The 26,973-nt window shown below is 40.6% G+C and overlaps 1 protein-coding gene across 7 annotated transcripts in view; it reads right to left on the reverse strand.

The window, feature by feature from the left end:
- PALM2AKAP2 (PALM2 and AKAP2 fusion) overlaps nt 1-26,973 on the reverse strand; it is a 257,880-nt gene that overhangs the window by 97,249 nt on the left and 133,658 nt on the right. For all 7 annotated transcript variants that reach the window (XM_068666542.1, XM_068666540.1, XM_068666541.1 and 4 more), the window contains one exon: nt 6,658-6,740. In XM_068666542.1, the coding sequence (XP_068522643.1) occupies nt 6,658-6,740 (83 nt within the window). The remainder of the gene's footprint in view (nt 1-6,657; nt 6,741-26,973) is intronic.

Below are 26,973 nucleotides of genomic sequence, written 5' to 3' on the forward strand. Positions count from 1 at the left end.
TTTTACTGTGAGCAGTGCTGTCACAGGAGTAATACCCAGTAGTAAGAGCCTGCATAATCCACACCCACGTGAAAGGTGGCTCTGTTCTGCAGCTGTGGAGGCAGCTACATTTCCCTGGCATCGTGTCTGCTCCAGTCGATGGGGACTGCTAGTTCCCTGTCACAAGAGATCCATGGAAATACCCAGTACCTGCAACGTTGTAAGGAAGAAAGGGCTTTGTTGCAGCTGATGGGGATGCTGCTGCATAACTGACTTATGGCTGTCCCTCCTGCTTGCAGAAAATGCAGTCATTGCAAATCCTGGGCTGTATAGCTCCACTTAAAGCCCTTCACAGCGTTTCCCCAGCTAATGTCTCTGCTTTGATTACGCCCGCCTTGTCTTAGTCCCTTTGTGCCCCCTTCCACAATAGCCCCATTTCTTTTCCCTACTGTGGAGTAAGAAACCCTTTCATCCTGCTCCTTTTCCACAGTGCAGAAAAAATCCCATTCAGTGCTATCCCTCTTTATTCTATAAATCCCTCTTTCAAGCCTGCTTCATCAATAACACCAACACAAGGCAGTCCTGAAGGATGTCTGCGCTTGTCCAGCTTGCCTGGTTGAGCCTGAACATCCTCAGGGGTAGGGAGTGTGTCTCTATGGATTTTCTGAATTACTGCATGCACAGGAAGAGCCATATAAATACAGCGCTGCTTCTTACCCCAGCAAAACATGCTCAACATTATATCAACTGCTGGGGCAACTTAATCACAAACCACAATATTTCAATGGTTATGTACTGTTGCTTATTGTTCCTCCAGCTAAACAGGATTAGCAAAAAATATTTAGAGAGCAGTTATTGTTTTAGAAATAGGGAACCTCTGTAACTTTTCTGTACTGTACTTGAATAGCATATCCTAACAAAGGGCATTTGTTTGTGAGCTAAAGATCTTGATCTGAAGCCCAGTGGAGGCTCTTCCACCGCATTCAGTGAGCTTTGGATTAAGTCCTTTCTGAGGAACAGATGCAGGGTTTTATTCACTACCACTAGAACAATAAAAATGACAAGACAAAGAATAAAGTTGTCTACAGAGAATAAAGCCGTGTTGTCCTGCAGCAGCTTAAATACATTAGACTCTATAGTTAAAAGCCAGTTCTGTGGAGTTAGTAAAATTATTTGTATAGCCCATTCACAAAATATACAGGGCAGAAATGTTTAAATATCTCTGCATAAATACCCAAACACAGTGTATTTCACTGAGTCTTCAACTTCTCAGTATTTGCAAGGGCTGAGTTACAAATGCAGCTATAAATTCCAGTTGTGCAAACAGAGATAACGGAGAAATAGGCTGTTGCCATTAATTACCAAAACTGCAGAGGAGTAGAGAGAACTGGCAGTTTTTAATGCCACAGCTCTTATATGGACCCAAAGTGTTTACTGAGACCTGGACTAGAGACAGACTTTCCTTTAGTAGGTTTATCTTATTCAACATAATGATTTCTTATCTGGCCAGCAGATGTTATCAAAATGTAAACAACAATGAGCGTTGACAAGTAGAGACATTTGCCCCTGTAGGGAAAACTGGGCCAGAGTCACCCCAGGAAAAAGTCCAAAAGGGGAGATAAGCAACAGTGGCAGACACAAGAGGCTAGATTGAAGTAAAAGTGGCAGCAAATGGGAAAAGCCTAGCAGAAATTAAGCCAGCTGGGGAGCTGGGATTTGCAGCAGAGACAAAATATAAGGGGAAGCTGATCAGAGGCTTTTGAGAGACAGACCATAAAAGCAGCAGACAAAACAGATGTTTAAAAAAAAAATACTGAATGGATTTATGTAAAAAGTAGAAATCAGGAGACGAGTCTGGGTTTTAAGAGGTTGCAGCCATAGCAAAGCAGACCCTTGTGATGAGCGTGTGGAGAGACAGGTGGATTTTGGAAGGACTGAGGAACTGAAGTGGTCTTGTGCCAGAAAGTATGATGAGCAGAAAAGCGACATTACACAAAACATTTGCACAAGCAAAGAAATAAGGGAGTCAGAAGTTGACTAATAATATTACACAAAAACAATTAAAACAATTTCTGTAACTATTAAAAATAATACCAATTAATTTTTTCTTGCTCTTATATGAAATGCTTCTGGCTTTTTCAGTACACAGGTATGGGCCTCAGAATACAGTCAACACTCTTAAACCCCATATACTTAATAACCAGGCAAAGCCAACATGATCCTTATGCCAGCTCTAAACACTAATTAGTGCAGAAATGCACATTTTGTCATGTCATCTTTTCCTGCACTGTTGTCATAGGTGTGTTCTGACAATTATGGAAAAGAGAAATCCTTCTGCCTTTGTTTTTACTCCCACATGGGGAAGCCTACCAGCCCCCATGGACTGAAATCCCTATCATGTAGAAGAGCAGCAAGGATTTCTTGCTACACTCCTAATGTTCCCTCTTTCATGCTGCTACTGCATTAACAAGTGCTTCTGTGAATTCTTTACATTTTTTAATCTTGTGAGTTTTGCATGCTAATGACCAAGCCTTCATCAGTTAAGCTGCCTTTTCCAGAAGTTTATGTTGCCCTACCCATGTCAGAGGCTGGATGCTTGCTCCTCTGGTTGGGTGACACCTCTGGAAATCATCAATGGGAAAACCAAGCCCACCTGTAGGTCCTTAGAAGATCTTAAAGAATTGGATAATGTTCAAAGAAGATTTCCTCTCCACACCTCAAATCAAAGTATCCTAAAGATCTGTGCTTGACTTAGGAAGGAAAGGAGCCTAGTGACTAAACCCGTGGCTGGGCTGAAGGAGTTACTGTCCCTGCACTAAGCTGGGGTCACAACTTCGTGTCATTTTGCAGTCATCTGAAGTGAAATCACGCAAAATGAAACTGTAATGAGATGTATAAGATGAGCTGATTATGGGCCTGTTAACTAAAAATACACAATGTTCTGTGTGGAAGTCTTGCTCTGCACTATGAAAGTGCTATGCATTTTGTTGTCTGACTCAAATACTGCTTGAGAAGGCAATCTTATTTGTTGCTGGGAATGAAGCTCAGTGGGCAGGTTTCATGCAGCTGCCACAGCATGACGGTCTTGTTACCTGTCTCTGACAGCTTCCAGGCAGAGCTGCATGAATAAAATTACAATGCCAGAGGTCAAACATAATGGCTGGGATCTCTTGGAATGAGTGACAGTCCCTTGGCTTCCCTGACCAGTGCTGTCTGCTTTGGTCATGATATGAAGATGTAGTCAAGAGCAATTAGCAAAGACAATAACTGCAAGTGAACTCCTAGCCGTGTGCTTGTATGCATAGCTCAGAGTGATGCTCCTCTCCGTTACCCAGCCTGAAGTCCAGGCAGGAACCTGGCCTGTGACAACCAGGGTTGGCAGGAGCCAATTGGGGAAACCTTCATCCACAGAAAGAAGATGATTTTATTCCTTCGAACTGGCCTGTCCCTTGATTTTTACGACATGAGCACCTCTGAATTTCAGCAGCACACCCCTGTGCTTGGAATTGCAGCAAGATACATCCTTAACTGAGGGCTCGGGGTGGGGGATATAGGACCATACAGGTTTACAAAGATGACCAAGGGTTTTTGTTCTTTGGCCTCACAAGTTTCAGACAGATATACCATGCAGAAAGAACACCTCACAGGCTCCTGTTAAACTGCTCTCCAGTGCCAAAAATATCAAAGCCTCTGCCATTTTCAGTTATCTGCAAAATCTGAGGCCATGGTACTTCTATGGCAGGAGGATTAAAGGGAGGCTGAGGGGAAGGAGTTGTACCCTTGATAAGTTTGGACTTTTTTGTTCTGATTTTTTTTTTTTTTTTTTAAGCAGTTCCCCAGCAAAATTAATTAATCTTTCCAGAGTTTTCTAGACTCACTTAGGTTCTTTGGTGATAAAATCTTTCATAAAACTAATGAAAGAGCAACTTAAGGTTCTCTATCTCTGATAAAACACTCCAGCAAAATAGCAGAATCCATTTTACTGCATGACAAATTCTTTCAACATACACCTAACCCTGCCTAATAATCATAAATGTTTTGTTGAAATTAGGAGGTGTTCACAAAGACAGCCTCCCAAATTCCTGTATGACAGTGTTGTAGAGAAGTCAAATGGTGTATACATGTGTCATCTTCCTTCTTACCACTCTGCAGTAATGACAGTGGAAAAATAAAGAAAAACAGCTGCATTTTATGCTACTCCTACACATGTACATTTTTTTTTTTTTAATTATTATTATTTTTTGAATAAGAGCTACAAGAAAGGCTTTGCAATACAGTACGTGGTATTCTCAACTCCAAAAGAGCTGCAAACATAACAAGGATGTGTTTTAGGCACAACAACAAAGAAGCAGAATTTTGCTATTTAAAAGAAAAAAAAAAAAGGAAAAAACATTGGGAACCCCAAGATCATTCATAAGCATTGCATTGTTCAATTGGCAGGCCCATCTTGGCTGGGTCTGAGCACACTATGAGCAGTGCCTCTTTGGAAGGAGCATATTTTCCCTTCCTTGTAATAAAGAGTATTACTTTGCATCATGACTAGCATCAAGTGTAACATTTGTTTATTGTTTATCCTCTTTTGAGACCCATATCATGCCCTCACCTGTGATGAACATCATTATCTACAAGGTATCTACAAGAGTTTTCTATGCTTTATTGAAACGTATGCTGTTACTATTGACTTGAACCATGCAGTCAAGAGTGCAGTCAGGACCTACGTTACTTGTTAGTAGTCTGTTGAAGTGAACTTTGTGATGGCCTGGGTCTCCATGTGGAGTAAGTAAATATTAGAAAGTAACAAAGAAGTACTGATTTCTGCTTGCTGTTTTTTTATTAACCAAGAATCTATTTTCTCTTGGTATCATAAAAAAATATTGCAACTACATCTGCGTAGACTCTTTTCAGGGTTAATCTAAAATTGATACTTTTCTTACATGAAAATATCACTGCCTGTTTGACTGACTAACAATAGGAAGGATAATTGTCTGGGGATTTTCTCTCTCAGCAATTTCAGGCTTGGAAGATAAGTTTCTATCCACGTGCTCTATATAGTCTTTGCCTCAAAAATCAAGCTTCTCCCTTCCACAAATTGTTAGCAAGTCATTGATGAAAGTTTTGGTGCTTCAGCTTTTGCTACGACTAAATTCATTTTCTTCCATGCTGGTGGGGATGCTCTCATGGTCTTTATTGACTTTCTTGTGCTAGCATTTTGCAGATTCTGCTCACTCTGCACCACCAGTACCACTGAGTCAGCCTCCCTCCTGCAAACTTCCGCTACTAAGCCTCCTCCTGCAGCGGGAGGCCTTTATTAAAAATTGCGACCTCTTTTCTAAAACTAAGAAGAAATCAATGCAAAGTCAGATGTTGTTATATACTCCCCAGCACTAGAAGCACTATGTTATTAAAACAAATTGCATTCCAAAGTCATTGAACTTTTTTCCTCCTTTTTTTTAAATATGACCTTAGCTTCAGCCAGAGAACATTAGGGGCTGACTCAAACCTAGCTCAGAGATTTCCCAGCACGTTGTACAGCTTCTGCTTGCCATGCTCAAGCTGCCATGAAGCAATATTGCACTGAGCAAAGCACTGGCAGTCACTAGTACAACATATCTGGGAACACCCATGCAAGTCCACGCTCCAACCGCAGTCAGAATGATTTACATATCTGATTTAATAAAACATGAAAGTTTCATTTTGGCTGCTTTGAATTATCAGTTTGAACCTTACTTTTATTGCTTGTGTGGTAAGATATTTGCCTAAAGAAAGGTGGATTCTCACGGACTGGTACCTGTCATGACATACTGGTTTGCCACTCTATATATAGCTAAACTTAAATTTGCTAGTTGTGTTTGACAGCCAAGAGAACAAATAGGGACAAATATTGTGCTCAAAAGAGAACAAATATTGTGCTCTATAGTCTATTCTAAATTGTTAAGAACATTTATTGAATTTAATAGCATATGGAATTCCTGATTATTACTCTAGTCTAATTTAAAGAAATGTAAAAGGTGAAAGTAAAAGTAGGAATTAATATAGACCATGTGTATCCAAGTTTGATTCCTAACATAAAAATCCAGTTTATGATAACAAATTGATGAACAGTTTTTAGCTGTTTTTGTCTTTAGCTGCATGTGCTTCATGCTCAGCTGTGCCAGCAGCCCTGAAGATGGACGTCTTGGCCCTGTAAGAATGCACATTGCTCATTCACTCCCTTTCTACTCCCAATATTTTCCTTAGAAATTCATCTGCTTCTTTAAAAATACATGATCTGAATGCAATCTTGCTGAGAATAACAAAGCAAAAGAAATAACCTCATCACACCTTTCCCACCAAAACCACTTGTTTCCATGTGTCACCAGACCACAGTGGGCTTCTAGGTAAGGACAGCCTCTCTGTGTGTGCATTTTTCAGGCATTTGCCCTCCACGTGCTGACAAGTTGCTTGTATGCAGGTTTCCAGGACACCAAACTTTCAGATACTATGGAAAAGACCCAGCAGCAGCAAGGGGAATACAGTTTACACTGACAGGCTCTGCTCTGTGAAGTGCTCCCAACATGACAATCCCCTTCAGTGGAAGATGTGGCCCATGCCACCAAGTGCCAGATGTCACGAATGTTTTGTCTGAGCACAGCATGGATGCCTGTGCTTCCCCAAGAAATGTAGTGTGAGGCGACTTACCCCTGCCCTCTCCTCAGCTTCAGGGCTTTCACAGGAGCACAGTCCCTGCGGGTTGCTCGGCGGCATGTCCATTCCTCTTGCTCCTATGAAACCAAAGACATTTTATTTCCCACAGAACAATGTGCACATATGAGAGTTTGCTTTGCTTTGTGACCATTTCTACCAGCAGTGCTCTGTTGCCAGCCTGCTCCCTGCTCCCTGAGGGCGTGGTAGGACAGCCCTGCCTGCCAGGTCTTGCTGTCACACCCCCTGGGAGCCCTGACAGACGTGACTGGTTGTTCTGCACTCACCTGTGTAGCCATGCTCCAGGTGTGCCTGTGCTCAATCCATCCCATCCCATCCCATCCCATCCCATCCCATCCCATCCCATCCCATCCCATCCCATCCCATCCCATCCCATGGTGAAGTCAGAGGATTTTCCAGCCTTTCTGTGTATCCTGAAGAAAGGAACAACTAAAAGTATCTAGGAACCTAACTGAGATCATTGTGTTAGTGAACACCATTAGATTGTCACCCAGGAAGTATCCACCACTAATCAGAAGAGGTTGCAGAAACAGCTTGCAGACCATGGGGTGGGCAGCCTGTGAGTCTCATCTGGAAGAGGAACCTCTGCAATTTTATTTCTACATCAAGCTTAAGGCCTGAAGAGGAAGTTAGGAATGTATCTGCAGATTTCACCTTAGAGACAAGCTTGGTTAAGCAAAGGTAGCCACAGACTGCTGCTTAATAGCTTTTGGGTTTTCCACAACAGTGTCAGTAACTGCAATAAGTCATGGTGGACTAAAGTCAGGTTAAATAGCTTGATGCTCACTAAATCATGAAATAAAATTACAGGGGATACAGATTCTCCTCTGTACGAGTAAGGATATATAAGGATTTATACATCATCTCCAGTAGCACTGTTGAATGAACACCTTCATGCTGAGCATATGTGAACAATGCTCCTTGTGCTACCATAGCACTGTATGCACTTTCTAAATTTGAAATACTTCCCAAGCAATAACACAGCTTCAAATGCCTCTGCAGTCATTGGTTAACACACAGATATTCTTGTCCTCCTCTGTTACTTCACTCTGTAATCTTCAGTGTCTCTCTAAAAACCACTGGTGGTTTTATACTCTTCTCAGTTGTGTTGTGATTACTTATGCAAAATAAACTTTGCATCAGTGTTGCCCTTTGCTTTTCTGTTGGTCCAGCAATCAGCAGCACACACGGACACTGCTATAGCCTGAGATACAGTTGTTATATGACCTTTGGTTATACGTACACAGTGACCACATGCCTGGTCTTTCTTTCTAACAATATTGGCTGGGGGGCTTCTCTGTTTGTGGCAGCCACAAAGAGACATCTTTTCCTCTGGGGGAAGATAATAAAAAATGTCAGTGCAACTTATGTGCTAAAATACCGTAGGTGATTTTAAATTATTTCAGCAGAGGTTCTTTTGACCTGAGCCCTTCCCTTCCCACATGCTGAGCTGTGGTGTCTGTATGGCTCACCGAGCCAACAGGTGGCCTCTAGCTGGGTTTAAAGACTGAATTTAAATGTGTGAAAGTGCATAATAATGAGACAGGGAGATTATTTTTTTCTTGTTATGATCTCAGCATTCTGGAGAACTCCACAAAGCCAGTGGTCCAATCTACTTTATCACAGGATTCATCCCTCCTTAGCATTCATCTCTGCTGTGATGCCCCTGGAGTACTGCTGCTTTGGAAGTGGTGCTGCTGGAAAGGTATCTACTGCACTTTTTTTTTTTTTTTTTCTCTTTATTTATTCATTTCCAGCTCACTTTGATAGCCTTGTTCATGCTGTGCAGACTGGGCTAATCTCAGGCCAAAAGCATGCTCCTTCCTATATGTCCATAGAGCATTTTCGCATAGTGGAACTCATTCTCTGCTGATAGCTGTATACTCCTGCTATACAAGTGGAGATGTAAAGCAGAGTTGTGTGCCCTTTTTTAACACATCACAAAAGAATCTCTTACTGTTCAGTTCCCTGTAAGTCCTTTTCTGCAGTATATTTGGAAATACTGAACCTTCATCATTTTGTCCTTACACAGATGAATGCATTATTGCAAATATCCTAAATGTCCTTATTGCCATTTTTTCATTATCAACTAATTGTGCAGTAGGTGTATGGATCAGAACATGGAGCCAGTGTGTGCTGCAGTCTCTAGATCTATTCTGCAAATATTTCCAAGATAGGATGTCAGACTAGATTTAGTCTGATTCTCTGGACTGAATGTTACCACAGTTCCTGAAGAACTAATGCTTGATTCGAATATTTGTGTTTCCACTAGGGTTTGTAGAGTAGTATTTCATGTGTCCCTGGAGAAGACTTTCTGATTCAATTTCCTCCAAAAGCACTCTCTCCTGTGACTCAACACTATCATCACACTGTGTGAATCACTTCCCTTTTGAACCAGTCATAAGTATATTTGAGGAAAAGGGAAGAATTCACTGAAGAGCTTGACACTGTTCTCAGCTAAAATGCTAATGTAGACGCAGCCTATGCACACAAAATAAAGGACCGTCTGGTGATCTGTGTGCTAAATGGGTATGTGTACTGTCTAATTTCACACCTATGCCATGACTAACGTTCTGCATAACCCTTGGTAGGTGCTGGAATGGACTTAATTGTCCACTGATATGATCCATTGTTATGGCAACACATGAAAGATTAAAAAGAGAGCATCACACCAGTAATACATGTACTTAACCAGGAAAAGAAAAAAAAGTAATGAAAGTCCAAGTTCTAGAAACTAACACACGTAAGAAAATGATAGATTTCCCACAAATCTCACAGACTTCCAAATACGGTAAGCATCAGTAGACTTCACATTTATACTCTGTATTTGGTGATGGGCCATAGTGTGGACCTGTGTCTCAGTCTGCATGAAGAACAGAGCAATTTGGTAATCATCCCTGGATTAAAGAAAAATCCTAAACATCCTTTGACGTGTTGTAATGACTTCACAGAGTACCTGTTCATGCTGCCATTAGCAGAGCTAAAGTTTTACATCTCTCATCGTCTGCACAGCAAAGATGGAGTAACTCAACCAGAACAGCTGCAAGGCAGCTCCATCAGCACTATTTGGGGCTCAATGGCTTTTCATCCATCTCTGTGCATGCTAGCTCCAGTTCTGTGTAACACTGTGCTGAGTTATTTGTTTCCTTTTATTTGCTGTTGATTTCAGCTGTGAATAGGGTTTGATGGATGACAGGAATTTAGCAATGAAGAGGACTGGACAATAGGACAGGAATGAAGCTGAGCTAACAGTCTTTTTCCTTAAGAGACAAACCCATGCAAACTTGGGAGAGAAATCAAGGGACAGCTACTGAGAAAGAATGTGGGCTGGACTGTCAGCTACCCTGCATAAGCCAGGAGAGAAAGCAGCAGATGTTGTCAAGACAGGAGGGTGATGATCAAGTTCAAGATTCCACCATCTACTGGTGATGGGGTTGGCAGTGGGAGTGAAGAATGTAGACAAAATAGGAAGTATTTCTAAGAGATATGGAAAACTATTGTGTACTCAATGCTCCTAAGAAGCAAATGGAGAATGTAGCAGGTTTTTTTTTTGAATTACAGTTCTTCATGGCCAGCCCTGTGACCATAGGGGAAGCAGTCTCCCTTGGTTAGCAGAGCCCTGGGGCAGTACACTCAACTCAAGGGGGCTTGCTTAAGTCTGCCTCAGTCTGTCAACATCTTTAGGTTTCAGCTCTACTCCTACAGAAGTAGTCTGGAGAAAGAAAAGGAACCTTAAAATGCAATTCAACTACCAAAATGTGACATTTCTAGAAGGGTACACAATCTACTTAGAAAATATTTATGAGTCCACAAAAGTAAATAAATAAACAAATAAATAAAAATTCCTAATCAAAAACAAAAACAGAAACCACAAATTGAAAGTCTTAATTTTGCTGTTTGTTCTAGCACCTGAGTGCGCTGTGTTATGCTTTCAGGGCATAGACTCCACTGCTGTGTCTTTAAACTGGTAGGAGGCAACCTCCAGCCCTGTCCCATTAGACTGCTAGCTCAGGGGCAGGCTGTATCCATCTATAGCCTGGCATCCTACATCTTCTTGCAAAATAAACCAACCAGCAGTTGGTGCAGATTATGAAGAGATAGGTTGTCGTGTAAGAGCAGCTAATCAGGGAACTTATTTAAGAAGAGGATTTGTCTCCTCAAAGGAAAAAGTAGATAAAGCACTTATGAGTATTCACCAGGAAAACACCTGCAGTGACTGAATCATACTAAATCAAGCCTCCTTCATTTCATATGTTATATTCATTTATGCCTGCTATGAAAGGTTAGCGCTTAGTCAATGTTCACTTGCAAAACAGCCGTAGCTGTCTAGCATGCATTATCCTCTTCAGGTTATTTGTGGGAGCAGAGCCAGGTTATTTGTGGGAGCATGTTTAGTCTCTTTCAGTGCCAAGGAAAGTTGCACACATGTACCAAAAGAATATTTACTGCTCCTGGTTTGGACTTCAACTCCTGGAGGGTACTGCCATCTCAGCTCTACCACAGTCTGCTGCTCACCAGAGTGTGCCCTGCCCTTGCCAGATTGGAAGAAAGCAGGCCAGCTCCAACCACATAAATCCCAGATCACCACTAAACTGGCCTGTTTGGTCTTGAAGAGGCGAGGGGTGGGATTCATTAGAACAACTGTTTTCACTTTACTTGAACCACAGGGATTCCTGTTGTTTCTCTGTCTGTCTTCTTTCAGCTATATTCAACTTGTCATTAAAAACTAAAACTAAATTATGTCCTCATGTTGCTGTCTTGGCAATGTCCATCTAAGCCAGCAGACAGATGCCATGTTAAACTACAAACTACAGTTATAGTAGCGAATAACAAAAGGTCACTGAGAAAAAAAATGGAGAGAGAAAAAATCTCAGAGACCATCTAGGGAAAAAGATCTTTCTGCAGGAGTTCTGATATTTATTTATTGAACCACAAAATGGCTTGATGGCTTCACAGACTTCCAGAATGGGAGAGGTCTCTCGTGAACATGAAGGCTAAGATATAATTCAAGTGGAAAAGAAAACTGCTCATTTATCTGTCTTTTGCAGTTAGTTTTCTTTAACATATGGTATGTTTAGGAATCTCGTCCTTGCTATATTTTGAAACAGTAGTAAGTAAGCTTTCTTACCCTTTAGGGAAAGGAAACATAGTAAAGAAAATATGCCCTTGAAGGTTCATCTCTAAGTGTTAAGAAAATATTTTAGTCTCAGTTTCCATAGAATCTTCACTCTTAGCCAAACTATTATAGAGATTGCTGTTGATGCCGTTTCCCTTGTGATGTGGCTGTCTCTCTGGTAGCAATTGTCTTAAGATTTAATCTGTTTTTCTGCATCTGATAGTGGCATTATTCACTGGGATGGATGAACAGATTGTAGAGCTAATGGCATAATTTCTTTCGCTGATTTGCTTATTTTTCTTCCAGAGGATGCTTTTTTTTTTTTTTTTCCTTCTTTTCTTTTTCTCTCCCCTCAACCCCAGCTTTTATTGTCTGATGTATTTTGGACTTATATACAAATAAACAAATATGGCAGAAACCTCTCTTGTAAGGTTAATGTGAGGGAAATCACACCTCTTTGTGTACCATTAGAAAGTAGTCTTGCCTGGTGTCACTCCTCAGAGTGTGCTGGCTGGGTCATGACCACACCAGGAGCACTGTGCTGCATTTTTACAAAGAATGGATATCAGAGACTCAGTAGATATCTTATATGCACACTTTAGTTGCAGGTGTTATGGTGCCATTTTGGGAATCCCCAAAATGTTTCCATTTGTAGTTACAGGTGGAGTAGTCAAAGCCATCACAGATCTCCACCAGTAGGATGTATCAGATCCCTTCCAGGCTGTCAGGAGTGGTTTGAACTAGCCCAGGCTAGCAATATTCCAGAGTGGCTAAGCATACTTCAGTTGTATGGGAAGTCATGACAGCTATAGTCTAAGCCATTTGTTATGAGATCATGCAACACTTTATGCAAACTTTGTTCCTTATTTGTTTTAACCAGGAATTTCTGTGTACCAACATAATTTCTGGTGATCAACAGTAACAAACCCATTGCTAACATGAACTGACTAAACTAATATGTGTTTGTATTGTGCATGTATTTATTTAAGTTTTCTTTACAGTGGGCAAAACTCTTCCAACAGTTGCAAGTAGTCACATAAAAGAGCTGCCAGTGTACTAGAGACTTCACCATTTCTTCTACAAAGCAAGCATAAATCACTCACAGCCATAATCTACATATATATATATGTATTTTTGCAATGAAACCTTAAGTATAGACCAGACCTAGGGTTAAAGCTATTCTAGGAGAATAAGATTGCAGTGTTGTTTAGAAAATTGCTCCCAATCTCAGCATTCTTGTTCACAGTGAACAGTTTATGATGAAATTGAGAGAGAAACACTGAAGCTTTTAGAAGAAAAAAAATGTCTGCAGGAAATAAGCTAGAACTCTGACATGAATTGGGAGGCAGAAAGAAGGCAAAAACTGGTAATTTGTTTTCTCCTACTCATAATAATTTGTCTTGGAGTACATTCTCTTATTTGGAAATGCCTGGTAAAAAGGGTGATGTCCTATGATTAAGAGAGCAGATATCCTCCTAGCTTTGTCTGGTGTTAGTTCTTGCATGTGGAGGCTGTTCAGCAAAACAACGAGTTCATTGCCTTGCTCAAGGGTTCAGAAATAGCAGGGAGCTCCCTGAATGCTATAAAGGGAAGCACAAGTGACTCATGCAAATTCTTTTTAATCATGACATCTTAAGCTCAATTGCAGAGAGAAACTGGATCCAAGAGAACTTCTAGCACTATTGATGCAATGCAGGCAGCAAGAGCAAATGAATTGGAAAGATAATCTGCTACTGATAAACATGCTAAGCTACTGGGAGAAAGAAAAGCCATCAGTTACACAAACAGTGCTGGAAGTGCACGTCTGTATTGCAGTGAGGGAGACAAATTGCTCGTAGTGCTCATTTCACTGCATCTGCCTAAAGGTTTTCCTGACTCTGAGAAATGCACATGTGTAAATATCACAAAGAGCTTCTTACCCTCTCAACAGAGCCAACAGAGAGAAATACAAGACCTGCATTCAATGCATTTAGCTGCAAATTTATCAACTGTCTCTGTTACTCTAATCTGGCTTCCCATGCTGAAGTGATGAGGCATATCTTCACAGCATGTTTGATACCTGGAGCCACATGCACCAACAATCAGGAGTGCTACATGCATGTCCAGAAGATGCCGTGGATGCTTCTGCTACTCTCAAAAGGGGATTGTATCCAGTCAAACATATCTCCCTCTCTAATGACGTCTAGGAGCAGATGAAACATTTCCCTGCAATAGAAAATACCCCTAGAAAAAGTGGCAAAGCATTTGTAGTGCAGGTGGTGGGGATGGGAGGAAAGTGATCCCCCTTTTTACATAAACTGTATCTTTAGATGACTCTTCCAATTATGATTGTCTGGTCTTCCTTTTGCAAAGTAACCTGTGTGGCTCAACAGGGTAAATCCTTACATGTGTCAGATTGCATTACTTTGGAGGAGGAGGGACAGTCATACTCTGCTGACATTTGGCTGCAGGTAATAGAGTGCATATAAGAGAACTTATCACTGTCAATATTCCTCTCACACCTCATGATCTCCTTCTGTGTGACATTTTGGATCTGCTTTGCAACTGAAGGTGTGGTAAAAGTGGCAGGTTCACTGAAGACGTATTAGAAGTGGTTGGACTACACACACTCTGACTGAACACAATTCTGACATACACCCTGGTGGATTTAGCTTGTTCTGAAAAGCTTCCTTCCACTCTGCTAAAAAAGCCATGGTGCAAGATTTTTGCAGATGACATGGAAGTTAAACAAATAAAACAAGGTGGTTTTGCAGCAAAAGCCCTTGAAGGACTACTTCAGACTTTCACAAGGCAATAGCAAGATCCCCGAGCAGAACAAGGGTGGGCTCATCTGCCTGACTAGATAATAGTTAAGGGTCAAACTGCAGTGAGGTAGACCTAGCCCAGACTATCTGGATTGTCCTAATGTTTGATCGCTAGTTTTTCTTTGTGAGTTAAGATTCTTCTTTTGAGTTAAGATTCTACTGTTGGTTGCTTTGAAGTAATGTGCAACTTTTCTGTCAGACAACTTGGTATGAACCCTTCATTGCAAAGTTAAAACTGCCAGTTTTACTTGACAGCAGATAGATTAATTAATGCCTTGTTATTGTCTTCTTCTGTTTTGGTAAAGAGTGATGTGTAAAGTATGAAGGAACACTTCTCAACCTTGTATTTATGCTATATATATGCTAGTGAGAATCATGCAAATTCTGCAACAGCAGATTCATATCTTGCTCTTCCATAGACACATGCATGGGAGATAAGAGGTGCAGGTGGACTGCTGCTATCATGGCAGGAGCCATGTCAGTGCTGGAAAGCCATGTAATCTTATCACAGTGGAAGCAGAGTGGATCCTTCCAAGCCAGATATTTATATATATAGATCTATTGTCTGTGAGCAGAGATCTGAGCGCTGAACAGGGTTTGTACCTTTATAGTCAAGTTAAAATCGCTGCTTTATGCAAGGCTAAAATAATCTGATTTTTAACAAAAGGAGATCAGAAATAACATCCAGATGCTTAAGGACAAAGACACCTGTCTTCACCTAAACTTAGTTGTGCTGCATGGTAATCAGTTTCAGTCGTTTCAGAGGGAGTACTTACAGAGTAAGTTATGGCTCAATTAGAGAAGATGCATCAGGCTCTGGTCACTGCGGATGTTTGGAAATTTTAGAAAATGACATATAATTAGGAAAAATTATAGTGTTTTCTTTCAAAGTACTATTTGTTTTCCCAAAAAAAGCAAATCACCAACCAAACATATATCCAGATATGGTATATCCTCCTCAGTTACTCAAATATCACCTCCCCAAAATTAAAATAGGCAGTGAAATATTTCATTTTCCAGCCACAAAATTCAAAAGAGGCATAATTTGCTGGTCAAAACTCCAGAGATGTTTCTTATCCAAGCCATATGCTTGAAAAAGTTCAATAAGGAATTGCTTGACTCTCTAATACAGGAAAAGATAAAGTGCTTTGAAAGCAAAATAAAATAAAATAAAGTATGACACAGGTATCATGATATTGAGTTATATTTTACACCTAAATGCTTAATATTTAAGGAAGGATCACAGTTAGTGTGCAATGCTGAGTGATGCCACATCAATCACCTTCCAACCAATATTTAGAGCATTATGAGACAAGCTGTGTTTCACGAGTACTTTTTGAGTCCTGCTCACAGGGATGGTCTAACTGGATGTAATTTTCTGTCTTTTTTTTTTTTTTTTTTTTTCTTTTTTTTTTTTTTCCTGTAATTGTCCCACACTTTAGGATTTCATGTAAGGAAAGCATCCTGAAACCTGGATTCTGTCTGGCAGCCCCACCAAACTTCAGTAGCAATAAACATGACTGGAGAAAAAAAAATAATTGTGTTTTCACTCTGTACTTCCGAAACAGACACAGGCCAAGGATCTCTCATTCCCAATTCAGAGCCTGAGCCCTGGGCCCAGCTGGAGGAGTGCTGAGGCTCAGGAAAACTTAGCTAACCTCCCTTAAAAATGTAGCTCTTGCACTGTATGTCCATGTCTCTCCGCCTGACTTATTTCCTTCGATCTCTCCATTCCCCCTTTGAGAAAGAAGCACAAGAAGTGAGGAGTTTTGATGGAGTTAAATGTCTTCCCAGGAGAATTGGCTATCCTGTTGAGAAAAAGCAATGCAGAGCCTGTACCAGACTATTGATAAACATTTTTCACAGCTTTCATCTTGACAATAAGCCCATAATGCCAGTGGAATAGACCATGAAAAGAGCATAAAATTACATCACGGCTTGAATTAACTTTCATATTACCTGTAACTTGAATACTGATTGCTTCTGTGCCAGAGTTATTACTTTTATAACATTTTAAACTGTAACATTTTAAAGAGGCAGCTTGTTCTGTAGAGAGATTCCAGCTCTGAAATCAACCAAAGACCAGGAAATTTCAAAAGGTTTAAGACTAAGCCCCCATATGTCAGGCTACACATTCAATCCTTTCCTGTTTGCAAAACTAAGGTTGGAATGTAGCAAGGTGAATTTCTTGTGAATTTCTTATATTACAAAATTCAAAGAATCACTGCTTTTATGTCAAGTCCTGCCTGGAATGTGAAATTGTAGAGACATAATGAAAAGATGAGAGTTTTCTTTCCTTCCTTCCTTCCTTCCTTCCTTCCTTCCTTCCTTCCTTCCTTCCTTCCTTCCTTCCTTCCTTCCTTCCTTCCTTCCTTCCTTCCTTCCTTCCTTCCTTCCTTCCTTCCTTCCTTCCTTCCTCTCTTCCTCTCTTCCTCTCTTCCTCTCTTCCTCTCTTCCTCTCTTCCTCTCTTCCTCTCTTCCTCTCTTCCTCTCTTCCTCTCTTCCTCTCTTCCTCTCTTCCTCTCTTCCTCTCTTCCTCTCTTCCTCTCTTCCTCTCTTCCTTCCTCTCTTCCTTCCTCTCTTCCTTCCTCTCTTCCTCTCTTCCTCTCTTCCTCTCTTCCTCTCTTCCTCTCTTCCTCTCTTCCTCTCTTTCTCTCTTTCTCTCTTTCTTTTTCAACTAAATGACCTGATCCTCAGCAGCTCTCAATTTGTGATTTCAGTCTGAGTTTAAATTAAGTTTATGATTGCTTCTCCCTTTATTCAGGCTGTGCAATTCTCTTCACAAACTGCACCATGTAACAGATAAAAATAACTGTCATGCTTTTTTTTATTGAACTACTCAGGTATGTTGTATGGATTTTCCATATTCTCTTTCTAAGAACAGTGAGCGATCTCCCAGCTCAGTTAAAGACTCTACCTAAGAACACAACGAATGCCCTTCTGGACCAGACTGACAGTAAAAAAGCTGGAATACCTAAGCCTGACCCACAGCATATCTCTGCCTTGTCCCTTTAATACATTTTCTGGATCTATTGTTTCCTGCCTTATCTAACTTAGAGAGATTTACTTTAACTGATTTATTTATTTATTTATTTATTCTGCTGTATAACACCATCCTCAGCTACATGGTAGGTGAGCTGCCATGGTTAGCAGTACCAGCAGGGACCTCTAAGGAGGCCAGATTATGTGCTGCTGCAAGTCATGATTTCCTAAGCAGCTTAGTAACAGATCTGAATGTCCAAGATATTGGTGCAAAGGGATTGAATGCTCTGGAATATCAAACTTGCACAATTTGAATTTCAGGCTACCTTAAAAGAAGCTCACTTGGCATCCAAAAGCACAGGCAGTCAAAGTAGTCATAACTTTCAGGAATTTTAGCCTCTAGCAATGTTTGTTGCTGAGAAAGGATCAGCAGAATAGGTTCACGTTCACTGCAGATGCCCTATTTAATAAGGAATTAGGTTAGCAAAGAAAGACAGATGGCAAAAGCAGACAAGACAGTTTGGGACCCAAGGCCTAATACAGCTCTGACATCGCTAAGCTGAATGGCCATTGAAGTCAATGAGATGTTCACATCTTTGTATCAGCACTCAATTTACTTCCCTATATTTAGCAGAAAGAGGTGAATAGTTGAATTCAGATAGAAAAAAAAAAGTTTGGAAAACAGTGATGGTCATATGAATTTTTCAGTGCTACCCCAAAGCCTACACTTTAAAACTAATAGGCTTTATGAGCAGAGATATTTCATGCACCAAGCACAATGCAAATACCATTGAGAGACAGCGCCTGGCCTAAGGCGTTTTATGTACATAATGGAAATAAACAGATGGAAACACAAGCAGAGGCTTGTTCAGTGCAACTCAAGTGGAATAGGACTATGAATCCCTCTTCCCTGATTCTGAGCTTAGTTCTGTTTTTTGGATTTCTATGAGAATTGCTGTTGGGTGCTCAGCTCTGCTTAGAATTATAATGGGAAGCATATTCACCCTCTAAATAAACATTTGGGGAGGGTGCACAGCAGGCTAGCATTTCCCTATTTCTGTGTTTCCCTTCCCTCTTGATGACTTCAGCTATGGGGAAGCTGTGAAACAGTGTGGGGAGACTAAAAATGTACCAAACCTTCCCCCTTCATCTTCACTTAGGGGCTCTTTTCTTTCCTTTTTAGTGGAACAGTGTTTGCCAAATGATTCCTGATTTGTAATTTGTTATTTTATTGTGTCTATAAAATGAAAAAGTAGGCCATATCTTGATAAAATGGGATATTGCTTTGTATTGGTGGCTGTGTAATGACATCTCTGGCTACTGTGGGTTAAGACATATTGATTGCCCTGCCAGCCTCTGTCAGTGTGCTCTTGCTAGGCATCAGTGACTTGGGTAATCTTCTCTGGAAAACTGTATAAGTTGAGAATGAGTTACCAGAATATTGCAGAAAATAGAAAAGGAAAAGAAAAAAAAAAAAGAAGCAACAAGGGAAAACAACATTTTTGTTCTTGTGCTTTTCTGCCCTTCACAAAAGCATGAAGTCAGAGTACTGCTCGTACAAGGAAGCAGAGAAGACATCTCTCTAATGCAGTCATGCTTCTGCTGTGCAATACCGCAGCATTTCTCTTCTATCCCATATCAATGCACTAGCACAAAGACAGCCATAAAGCAGTAGCAGGTAATCTTTCTTTGGCTCTGAGTGAGCAAACTGCACAACACAGCCCAAGCTATAAAACAAGAACTGGGCTGCATACACTGCAGCTCCCAATGCTAGTGATGCAGACTGATGGGGCAACAGATGCTTTCCAGACCCTGGAGTTGGTTGCTGGACCATTGCCAGACAGGGGGGAAGTCCTTGTGCATGCAAAAGGTTTTGGGACAGTAGTTGTCCCCACCTTGGGAGCAGGAGGGTTTTACTGGAGCTCTCTGTATCTGAGCAGCAGAGCTCCCTGCCTGGGAACGTTTGAGGAACAGTGAAGAGACATATCAGCCTTGGAAAATGTTTCTGAGGAATTGGTTGGGCTCTGACACTGCAGGCAGCCACTTTGTTTCCTTCCACCTCAGTTCCTCATTTTACATGTAGTAGTAAATAGGGTACTTCCCTGCCCTAACAGGATACTGTGACATTTCATTGCATGAATGTCCATGAAGTGCTAAGATACAGCAACATTTGGGGCTGGGTGAAAACATTATTAGCCATGCTATACCCATGCACTGGGTACAGGAGCTTAAAAAGGCAACATCACATGGATGGCTTTCATGTGGTATAACTGCACAGCTGCACGCCTATTCTGCAGAACTCTTATAAGGCAGTAACTCCTATGGTGAGAAGCCATATTCACTTAAATACTAACTTTGCCTTGTCTTAAAATACACATTAAATATTAAGATATAACATACACCTTTGTCTTTCATATTTTAGAAAAGTGTCTTTCATACTTCAGATATTGAAGACCGATTCCATTCAGTTCACTTATTGCCTGGAATTAACTACACAAATACCTAGGTTGGTTGGTAATTTAGCAAAATAACTCATCAAGTCTGTTGCACAGGCACAGATGCTCTAATGTGAGATGCTGGCACTTGGGCATTCACTGTATTAAGTTGTCATTGACATAGTAATGATTCTTGAGTCTAGCTTTACAGTACGTCAGTTGCTCAGTCGAGGCTTATATGTGTAAACATACTGGTTTCACTATTTTGTCCAAAAACCAAAAACAGTCTCCTGAAACCACATATTATTCCAAATGTGGTCATCTTCATGATCCTGGTAGTTTTTGATTAATAAATTTCTGGGAACAGTTCTGATGTCCTTATTTACCCTGCAACATCCTCCTTCTCTTGAATCACTTATTCCAGCAACACTACTACACCTAATGCATTAGCCCCTCATTCCCCATCCATTTTGCTAGCTGCCAGTCATGTATAACTGAAACTCTATATATCTTGCAGCACAAGGTGTCATTGATAAAATAATTCATGTACTGTAGAAATGAAAATTTGATTCTAATAAAAATGAAAGAGGAACACTAAATGAAGAGGAACTTATATTAAGCCACACAATATTCCTGGTAATAACTAATCCAAATGTCACCTTAATGTTTCTTTAGACAATTTGCATGTTCAAAATCTTCAGCAATTTTGATCATGCTTCTGGGAACACACAGATGTAACTGCAAAACCTTGAAGGTGGGTCAACAAATTGCACAAAAAGCAACTGGCAAAATTGGCAAAAGTCTGTGTAGGCAGAGGTATAAGTAATATATATAAGTAAACCAACACCAAGTAAAGTTTTCCACATATCTTCATTAGATTATCCCTTATGGCTATGCTGGAAGTTGTTGTTGTTATTATTATTATTGTTGTTATTTTAATAAAGATTTGATTGCCAGGCTGAGGTCTCAGATCTCTTTACTAGGAGAAAGGAATATACTACACTATCTGTATGTATAGAATTAGGAGTTTGTTTTTATTTTTTTTTAAGTGTGGAAACTTTACAACATATTCAGAACTTCATGACAGCAGAATAGACATTTAAAATTAACTTTTCTCCATGGAAAGCAGGTATTTTTTAATACTAGTATGCTGATTTAAATTTATGGTTTATGTAGTGTAGTACATCATTCCATGTAGACAGCTCCTTAGCTTGTAATTTTTTTAGGATCCAGGCCTGCAAAGGTTTGCACACACAGATTTATTTTATATCCTGGTCCCAAGAGACCAGTAACAAGACTCCCATTGACTGTAGTGGAGACAGAACTCCAACTACTGCTTCCAGAGAGGGTAATACTGCACAGCTGAAGCTTTAGCAGATTTTATCAGATACTGGGTCTGAGGCCAGCATTTTGATATGTGTTATCATATCTTTTCCACGGTTGATTTGTTCTTGCCACCTTCTAGGATACCTGTGATGTACTGAAAACAAAAAAAAAGAGTTATTTTCTCAGGGACCTTCAGATTAGGTAGATCTGAAAAACCCAAAGATAAATATTGACAGAAGGAGTGACTGTTGAGTATTAAACACAAATATTTTTCTGTAAACTCAAGTCTGCATTTGTTGTGTCAGGAAAGGGGGATTGTCTACACATACATGGAAACACACAAATGTGGACATACATGTGCACAAGTAAGAATTACTCTTTGTAACTATAATGTTTCTGCCCAGTGCTGATTCCAGCATAAAGCTAGTGCAATTTTTGATTGAAGCCTGCAAGACAAAACTGACAAGGTCTTGGGCTGATCTTGCCCCAGCGATGATTAGTTTTAAACCCAGACAGAAAATAGTAAGGAAGTTTCACATCTGGAGACCTGAATGCCATCATTTTTATTCTGGCTGAAGCTGACTTTTTGTCTTTAGGTCTATGGACTTGTGTAGATCAGCTTGGGGTATTCTGTGTTTGAAGTTAATGATATAGAGATGCTCCATGTTTGTCTACACATCTGGTTAATAGCAGGTATGATGTGGACATGATCAACAATTTGGATGAGTCCACACCAAACCACAGGTACTGGCTCACCCATTTCCTGGGGAAGCCTGGATGCAGGTTCAGTTCTAAATCATATAGTGTCTGTCACCATTGTCCAAAATCCATGTCTTGCCTAACACTGAAATCTGGGTTTGGCTTGGTTCCTGATCTTTGTGGTCTATGTGCCTCTTTACTCTGAATTACAGAGACAGCACATCTGTGTTTGGGCTGTGATAGTTCCAACCTAGGAAAAGCTTGTTGCAGGTTGTAAAAAAAAAAAAAAAGAAAAAAAAAAAAGAAAAAAAAAAAAGAAAAAAAAAATCTTTGTTGCATGTTTCCCAGGTTTACTTTTGTCTGCTGATTTCCTGCTTATTTTTTGCTTATTGCAGACTAGATGATGTATTGGCCACTTTCAGAAAAGGAAAACCCTGATTTGCCCTGGTTTGTAAATGGGATGAGACTTCCCTGAGGGATGCCTGGCAGGCCTGACCCCATATTCAGCATCAGTGCTGCAAAAAGTTGGCTTTTTGTCCACCTGTAATTTATTGTGCTCCTTGCTGCTGTGGACACACCTAAACCAAGCTCCTAAGCAATGCTGCCAGCTGTGCAAGTAAACGACCTCAGCAGTTAATGCCAATCATCCATTCTCATGTTTCTCAAATAAATCAACAAGATAAACACCCTGTTGAATCTTTGTCTCCCACAGAGAGGAGAAAATCTACAGTTACGACTGAAGTGCCCCTCTTTCCTACCCTCACAGGACTCCTTTCCACCTGTAGGTCCAGCTTCTCCTTGCCTGACTTGTCTTCAGCTCGGTGGAGCTGGGAACGTCGGTCATGCCTTGCATGATTAGGCACAAGTCTGTCTTTACTACCTCCACTGCCAGAGCCAGAATAGGAATGTAAGTGTGTTGAGTTACAAAAAAATCACCCAATTTACAACCTTTTTTGGGGAGTACTGACACAATTGGTATACACATAGAATGAATTTTGTGCCCTGCTTGTTCCAGGTCCAGTTTTCTAACCTATCCTCTTTATATGACAAATCAGCACATGAGTCTTGAGTTATCTTGCAGTGGTGTTAAGACTCACACAGACACGTGCATTTATGTGGGCAGAGAAGTTTGGCTTGCTCTTCGCAAAAGCACATAGATTTTATTGTAGCAGAGGATTTCTCCTTAAGGACACTGTCTCTGTCTTAGCAACTCTGTCTCTTTAACTCTGTTGTATTCAGTATTAATTACACATACCAGAACAGGCAGAAGCCACTAGAACTGCTTTACTGGAGACAGCCATTATAACACGAACTAGTGGTCACACTGCTATCATAAGATGCACAGTGTCTCCAACTAAAAAACAAGAAAGACAGATAAATTGAGGGAAATAGCTCAGGTGATGTGTCTAAAGAATGAAGCAGTGTCTCTAAGCAGTGTCCAAATTTGAAGAGCTTCTGTCTTTAAGGCCATGTCTTTCTCTGTAGAAAGTATTTCTCTGATTGCTTGTCACCTCTGAGTGCTCTCTGGAGGGCCAGGGCATCTTGCAAGGCATTTTTTCCCTGAGCACAAACATCTTATTTTCTTGCCTCTATCTTGCCTCCAGCCTCTTGACTCAAATTTACCTTATTTTATACAGTGGAAGTGAGATAGGGAAGGTTTGTTTTGGGTTCAGACCTTGTTGTCTGGATGACATTTTTCCTATAGACTTCAGTATTGCCTAGTTTTTTTTTTCGGGGGAAGTCAGAGAGCTGGACATGCTGAGCAGAGGAAGGAGCATCACCCAGCACTGACAACATGCAGCTGTTGGCCAAGGCCAGCTCTTCTCTATCACATACAGTTGACTTGAAATTGTAGTTTCATCCCTCCAGCCCTCAGTGAGGAGTGCTGTGCTGGCTAGAGCCAAATGAATTTTCCCCTTGAATCCAAACAGCAAAGTCTTGTTCAAGAAAACAAACAAACATACAAAGAAACAAACAAAAACTCCGAGAGAATGAATTTGGGTTGAAATCCACTAACAATTTGGGATGAAAAAAAGTTGGAGGGAATATTCAGATAATGTCAAAACATTCCTAAAGTATTACAAATGAAATATATTTTATTTTTTTTTAAGTGCCTCCAACACAACAGTTTTGATTGAAACTTCTGAATTTGAAAACACACACGCACACAGACACACACATTTTGAACAACTAACCAACTCAGAAATTTTCATAGAATGTTTCAGTTTGGGTTAAGCATGGAAGAATTCCCTGCTTTGTTTTTTTATGATTGTTTATTTTCACCAGTGAATCAGAACTATTTGCCTTGCTCCAATGCTGCCAATATTCTCAGGCTTCTCCAGATGAAAGAGCGCGCAGTCATAATTTTTTGCCTCCTTCCCTGCCCATGCTCCGTAGGGACAATGCATGGTTGTCTTCCAAGCCATGTGGGGAAGGGCTAAGGAAGGTAACTCTGCAAAACAGAACTCTTGGAAAAGAAGCTCTTATATGAAAAGGAAAATAAAAAATAAGACCTGTAAGTGAAGCTAGGTCAGCTTCTCTGAGGCACTTAACAACATTTCACAATATTTCACTCACTGCCCAATACTCATCTCCAAAAAGGAATTTGCTTTAGAGGATGGCTCATCTGTGAAACTCTTCTGCTGTTCCCATCTAGGGCTTTGTGAAGGATGTTCAATGAAATGGGATGATATGGGCAGAGCCAGTGAAGTACATGTGACTATTCATACTACTGAATTTAAGCATATGTCTGGCTCTCTTCTATTATTGCAAATGTCCTTCCTGGGTATTCAAAAACTAGACCTCAGTGCTGTAAACAGATCTGATAACTGAATTTCTGCCCAGATCAGGGCCGTTCCTGAATGGAAGACCTTGCTTGTGTGCCAGTTCTCTTCCTTTTATGAGACAAGGCAATCACACCTTAGATGCTGCCAATGGCACATAATGCACTTCCCAGAGTAAGCTGGGAGTGCTTTCTTTGGTATGCAGATCACAGTCTGTGCTCTCCTCCCTGCACTGGTTATGTACAGCCTGAAATCTCCCCAGCACCCAGGAAACCAGCCTTAAAACAGACATTGCATTAGAGGGGATCTTTCAAACTAGTTTTGGTACTGCTCTTTATTTCTAGCACTTTGTGGCAATCTCTGCCATGATTGAGTTCCCGCTCAGGCAAAGTGAGTTCCCTGGGCTGGGTCAGGGCTTGGGGGCCTGGATCCTGACAGGCCATGTGGACTAGTCTGTAAGGAAGGGGCTGAGTGGCCATGCCTTCACTATTTGCACCTCTCAAACTGTGAAATCTGTCTTTTTGCATCAGGCTGGACTTGATCCTTTTTGACCTATGGAGTATAGGTGGACTTGTCCAGATGCTGGATGAAAGAAAAGGGTTTTTAGTCTTTTATTTCTTCTTTCCACTACAGATACGAAATACTCTGAACACAGTCTCTGGCTTTCAGCATGGATGTTTCCCTTATAGGAGCTGTAATGAGTAAAGGACATAGAAACAGGCAGGCTACAGCCTCCATGGTAGGTTTGTTTACATTTGTTGACTGTTTGGCACATTGCAGAGATAAATCTGTAAAGTAATCACAGCATTTCCAGCTCTACAAATTCTAAATCCTGACATATAAAATAAGTGAAGAATATAAAGTGTGTGAGGTTTCAGCAGCTTCTTTGTCTGTTTGATTGTCATTTATTTATTGCATTCAGCGCTGTTTAATAATCATGTCTGTAGTCTTTTAAATGACACAGAGAGGGAGACTCAGAGTATCACAGATCTGCAGGGCTTATTCATGCAGCTAGAACATGTACTTTGCAGATTTTCTTCTCAGCCAGGAAGCCCAGAAACTGCAGCTTTTCTTATTTTTGCTTGACTCCATGAGCTGGAGATTCAAGAATGACCCCAAAAAGCATGAGGTCTGCAGCTCAAGTTGTATCAGTAAAAATGCGAATGACTTATCTCATGTTAAGGGCTGCTTACTTCCCAGGCTGGTGTAAATGGAAGCCATCTATCTTAGTTAACTCTCCTGATTTACTAACCCCTGACGACCTTCAGCTTCTGTAACAAGAAAACCAGACTGAAATAGCCACAGTGGAGAATTTCCAGATGTCAACTCTTTTCTCTGTGTGCAGTTCTGCATGTGTTTACTGCACTTGGTACTTAACAGCTTCATCGCTTTGCCCATCTCCCTGGCAACTGAGCCATACTTAATGATATAAAACTGCTAAAGTCAGTCAGCAGAAGGAAACATTTGCTCCATCGCACCAACAATTTCTCTATGGACCCCTGTTTCTTTAATAATAAAAATGCTTCTATATCTTAGTGTGGCATATTAGGAAGAAATGTCTAACCACACAACAAAAGCTGAGCAGCACAACAAAGTGTTGAAAAAAATGCCAGGGCTATGTAATCTGTATGTAGCATGCTCCAGTGAAATGTAAATGATCAAAGGCTTCTGATGTTATTAAAGAGTACCCTTCCACTTAAGCCTAAAGATGCTTAAGACCACAACATAATGCTGTCTAGAGGTAACCACTCTGGCTAAACGCAGTACAGTCATTTCAGTACGGGGTTATGCTCAGTTGAATAGATAGCTTTTGTCTCAGCAAGGCTAATTAACTTAACCAACACACACCCCTTCCCTCAAAAACCTACCATATTGCTCCCAGTGCTGGAGCAGACTCATCTATAGCTGGAGGGAATCTGTAGCCAGTGATGCATTATACACTATGGAAATACTCAAAAAGCTGAACTGGTTTGTCATGTCTGAGGAGGTGACCCATTTTTCAGTTCCTTTCTACTGGGTATGAGCCCTTTTTATCCTCCTCCACCTGTTCCTCTGCCTTTGTTCTTGCATCTACAAGCAACCAAACATGCTACTGCTAAAACTAACTCTTTCTTTTTCTTTTTCTTTCTTTCTTTCTTTCTTTCTTT

This window comes from Anas acuta, chromosome Z (assembly GCF_963932015.1).
Source record: "Anas acuta chromosome Z, bAnaAcu1.1, whole genome shotgun sequence".
NCBI lineage: Eukaryota > Metazoa > Chordata > Aves > Anseriformes > Anatidae > Anas > Anas acuta.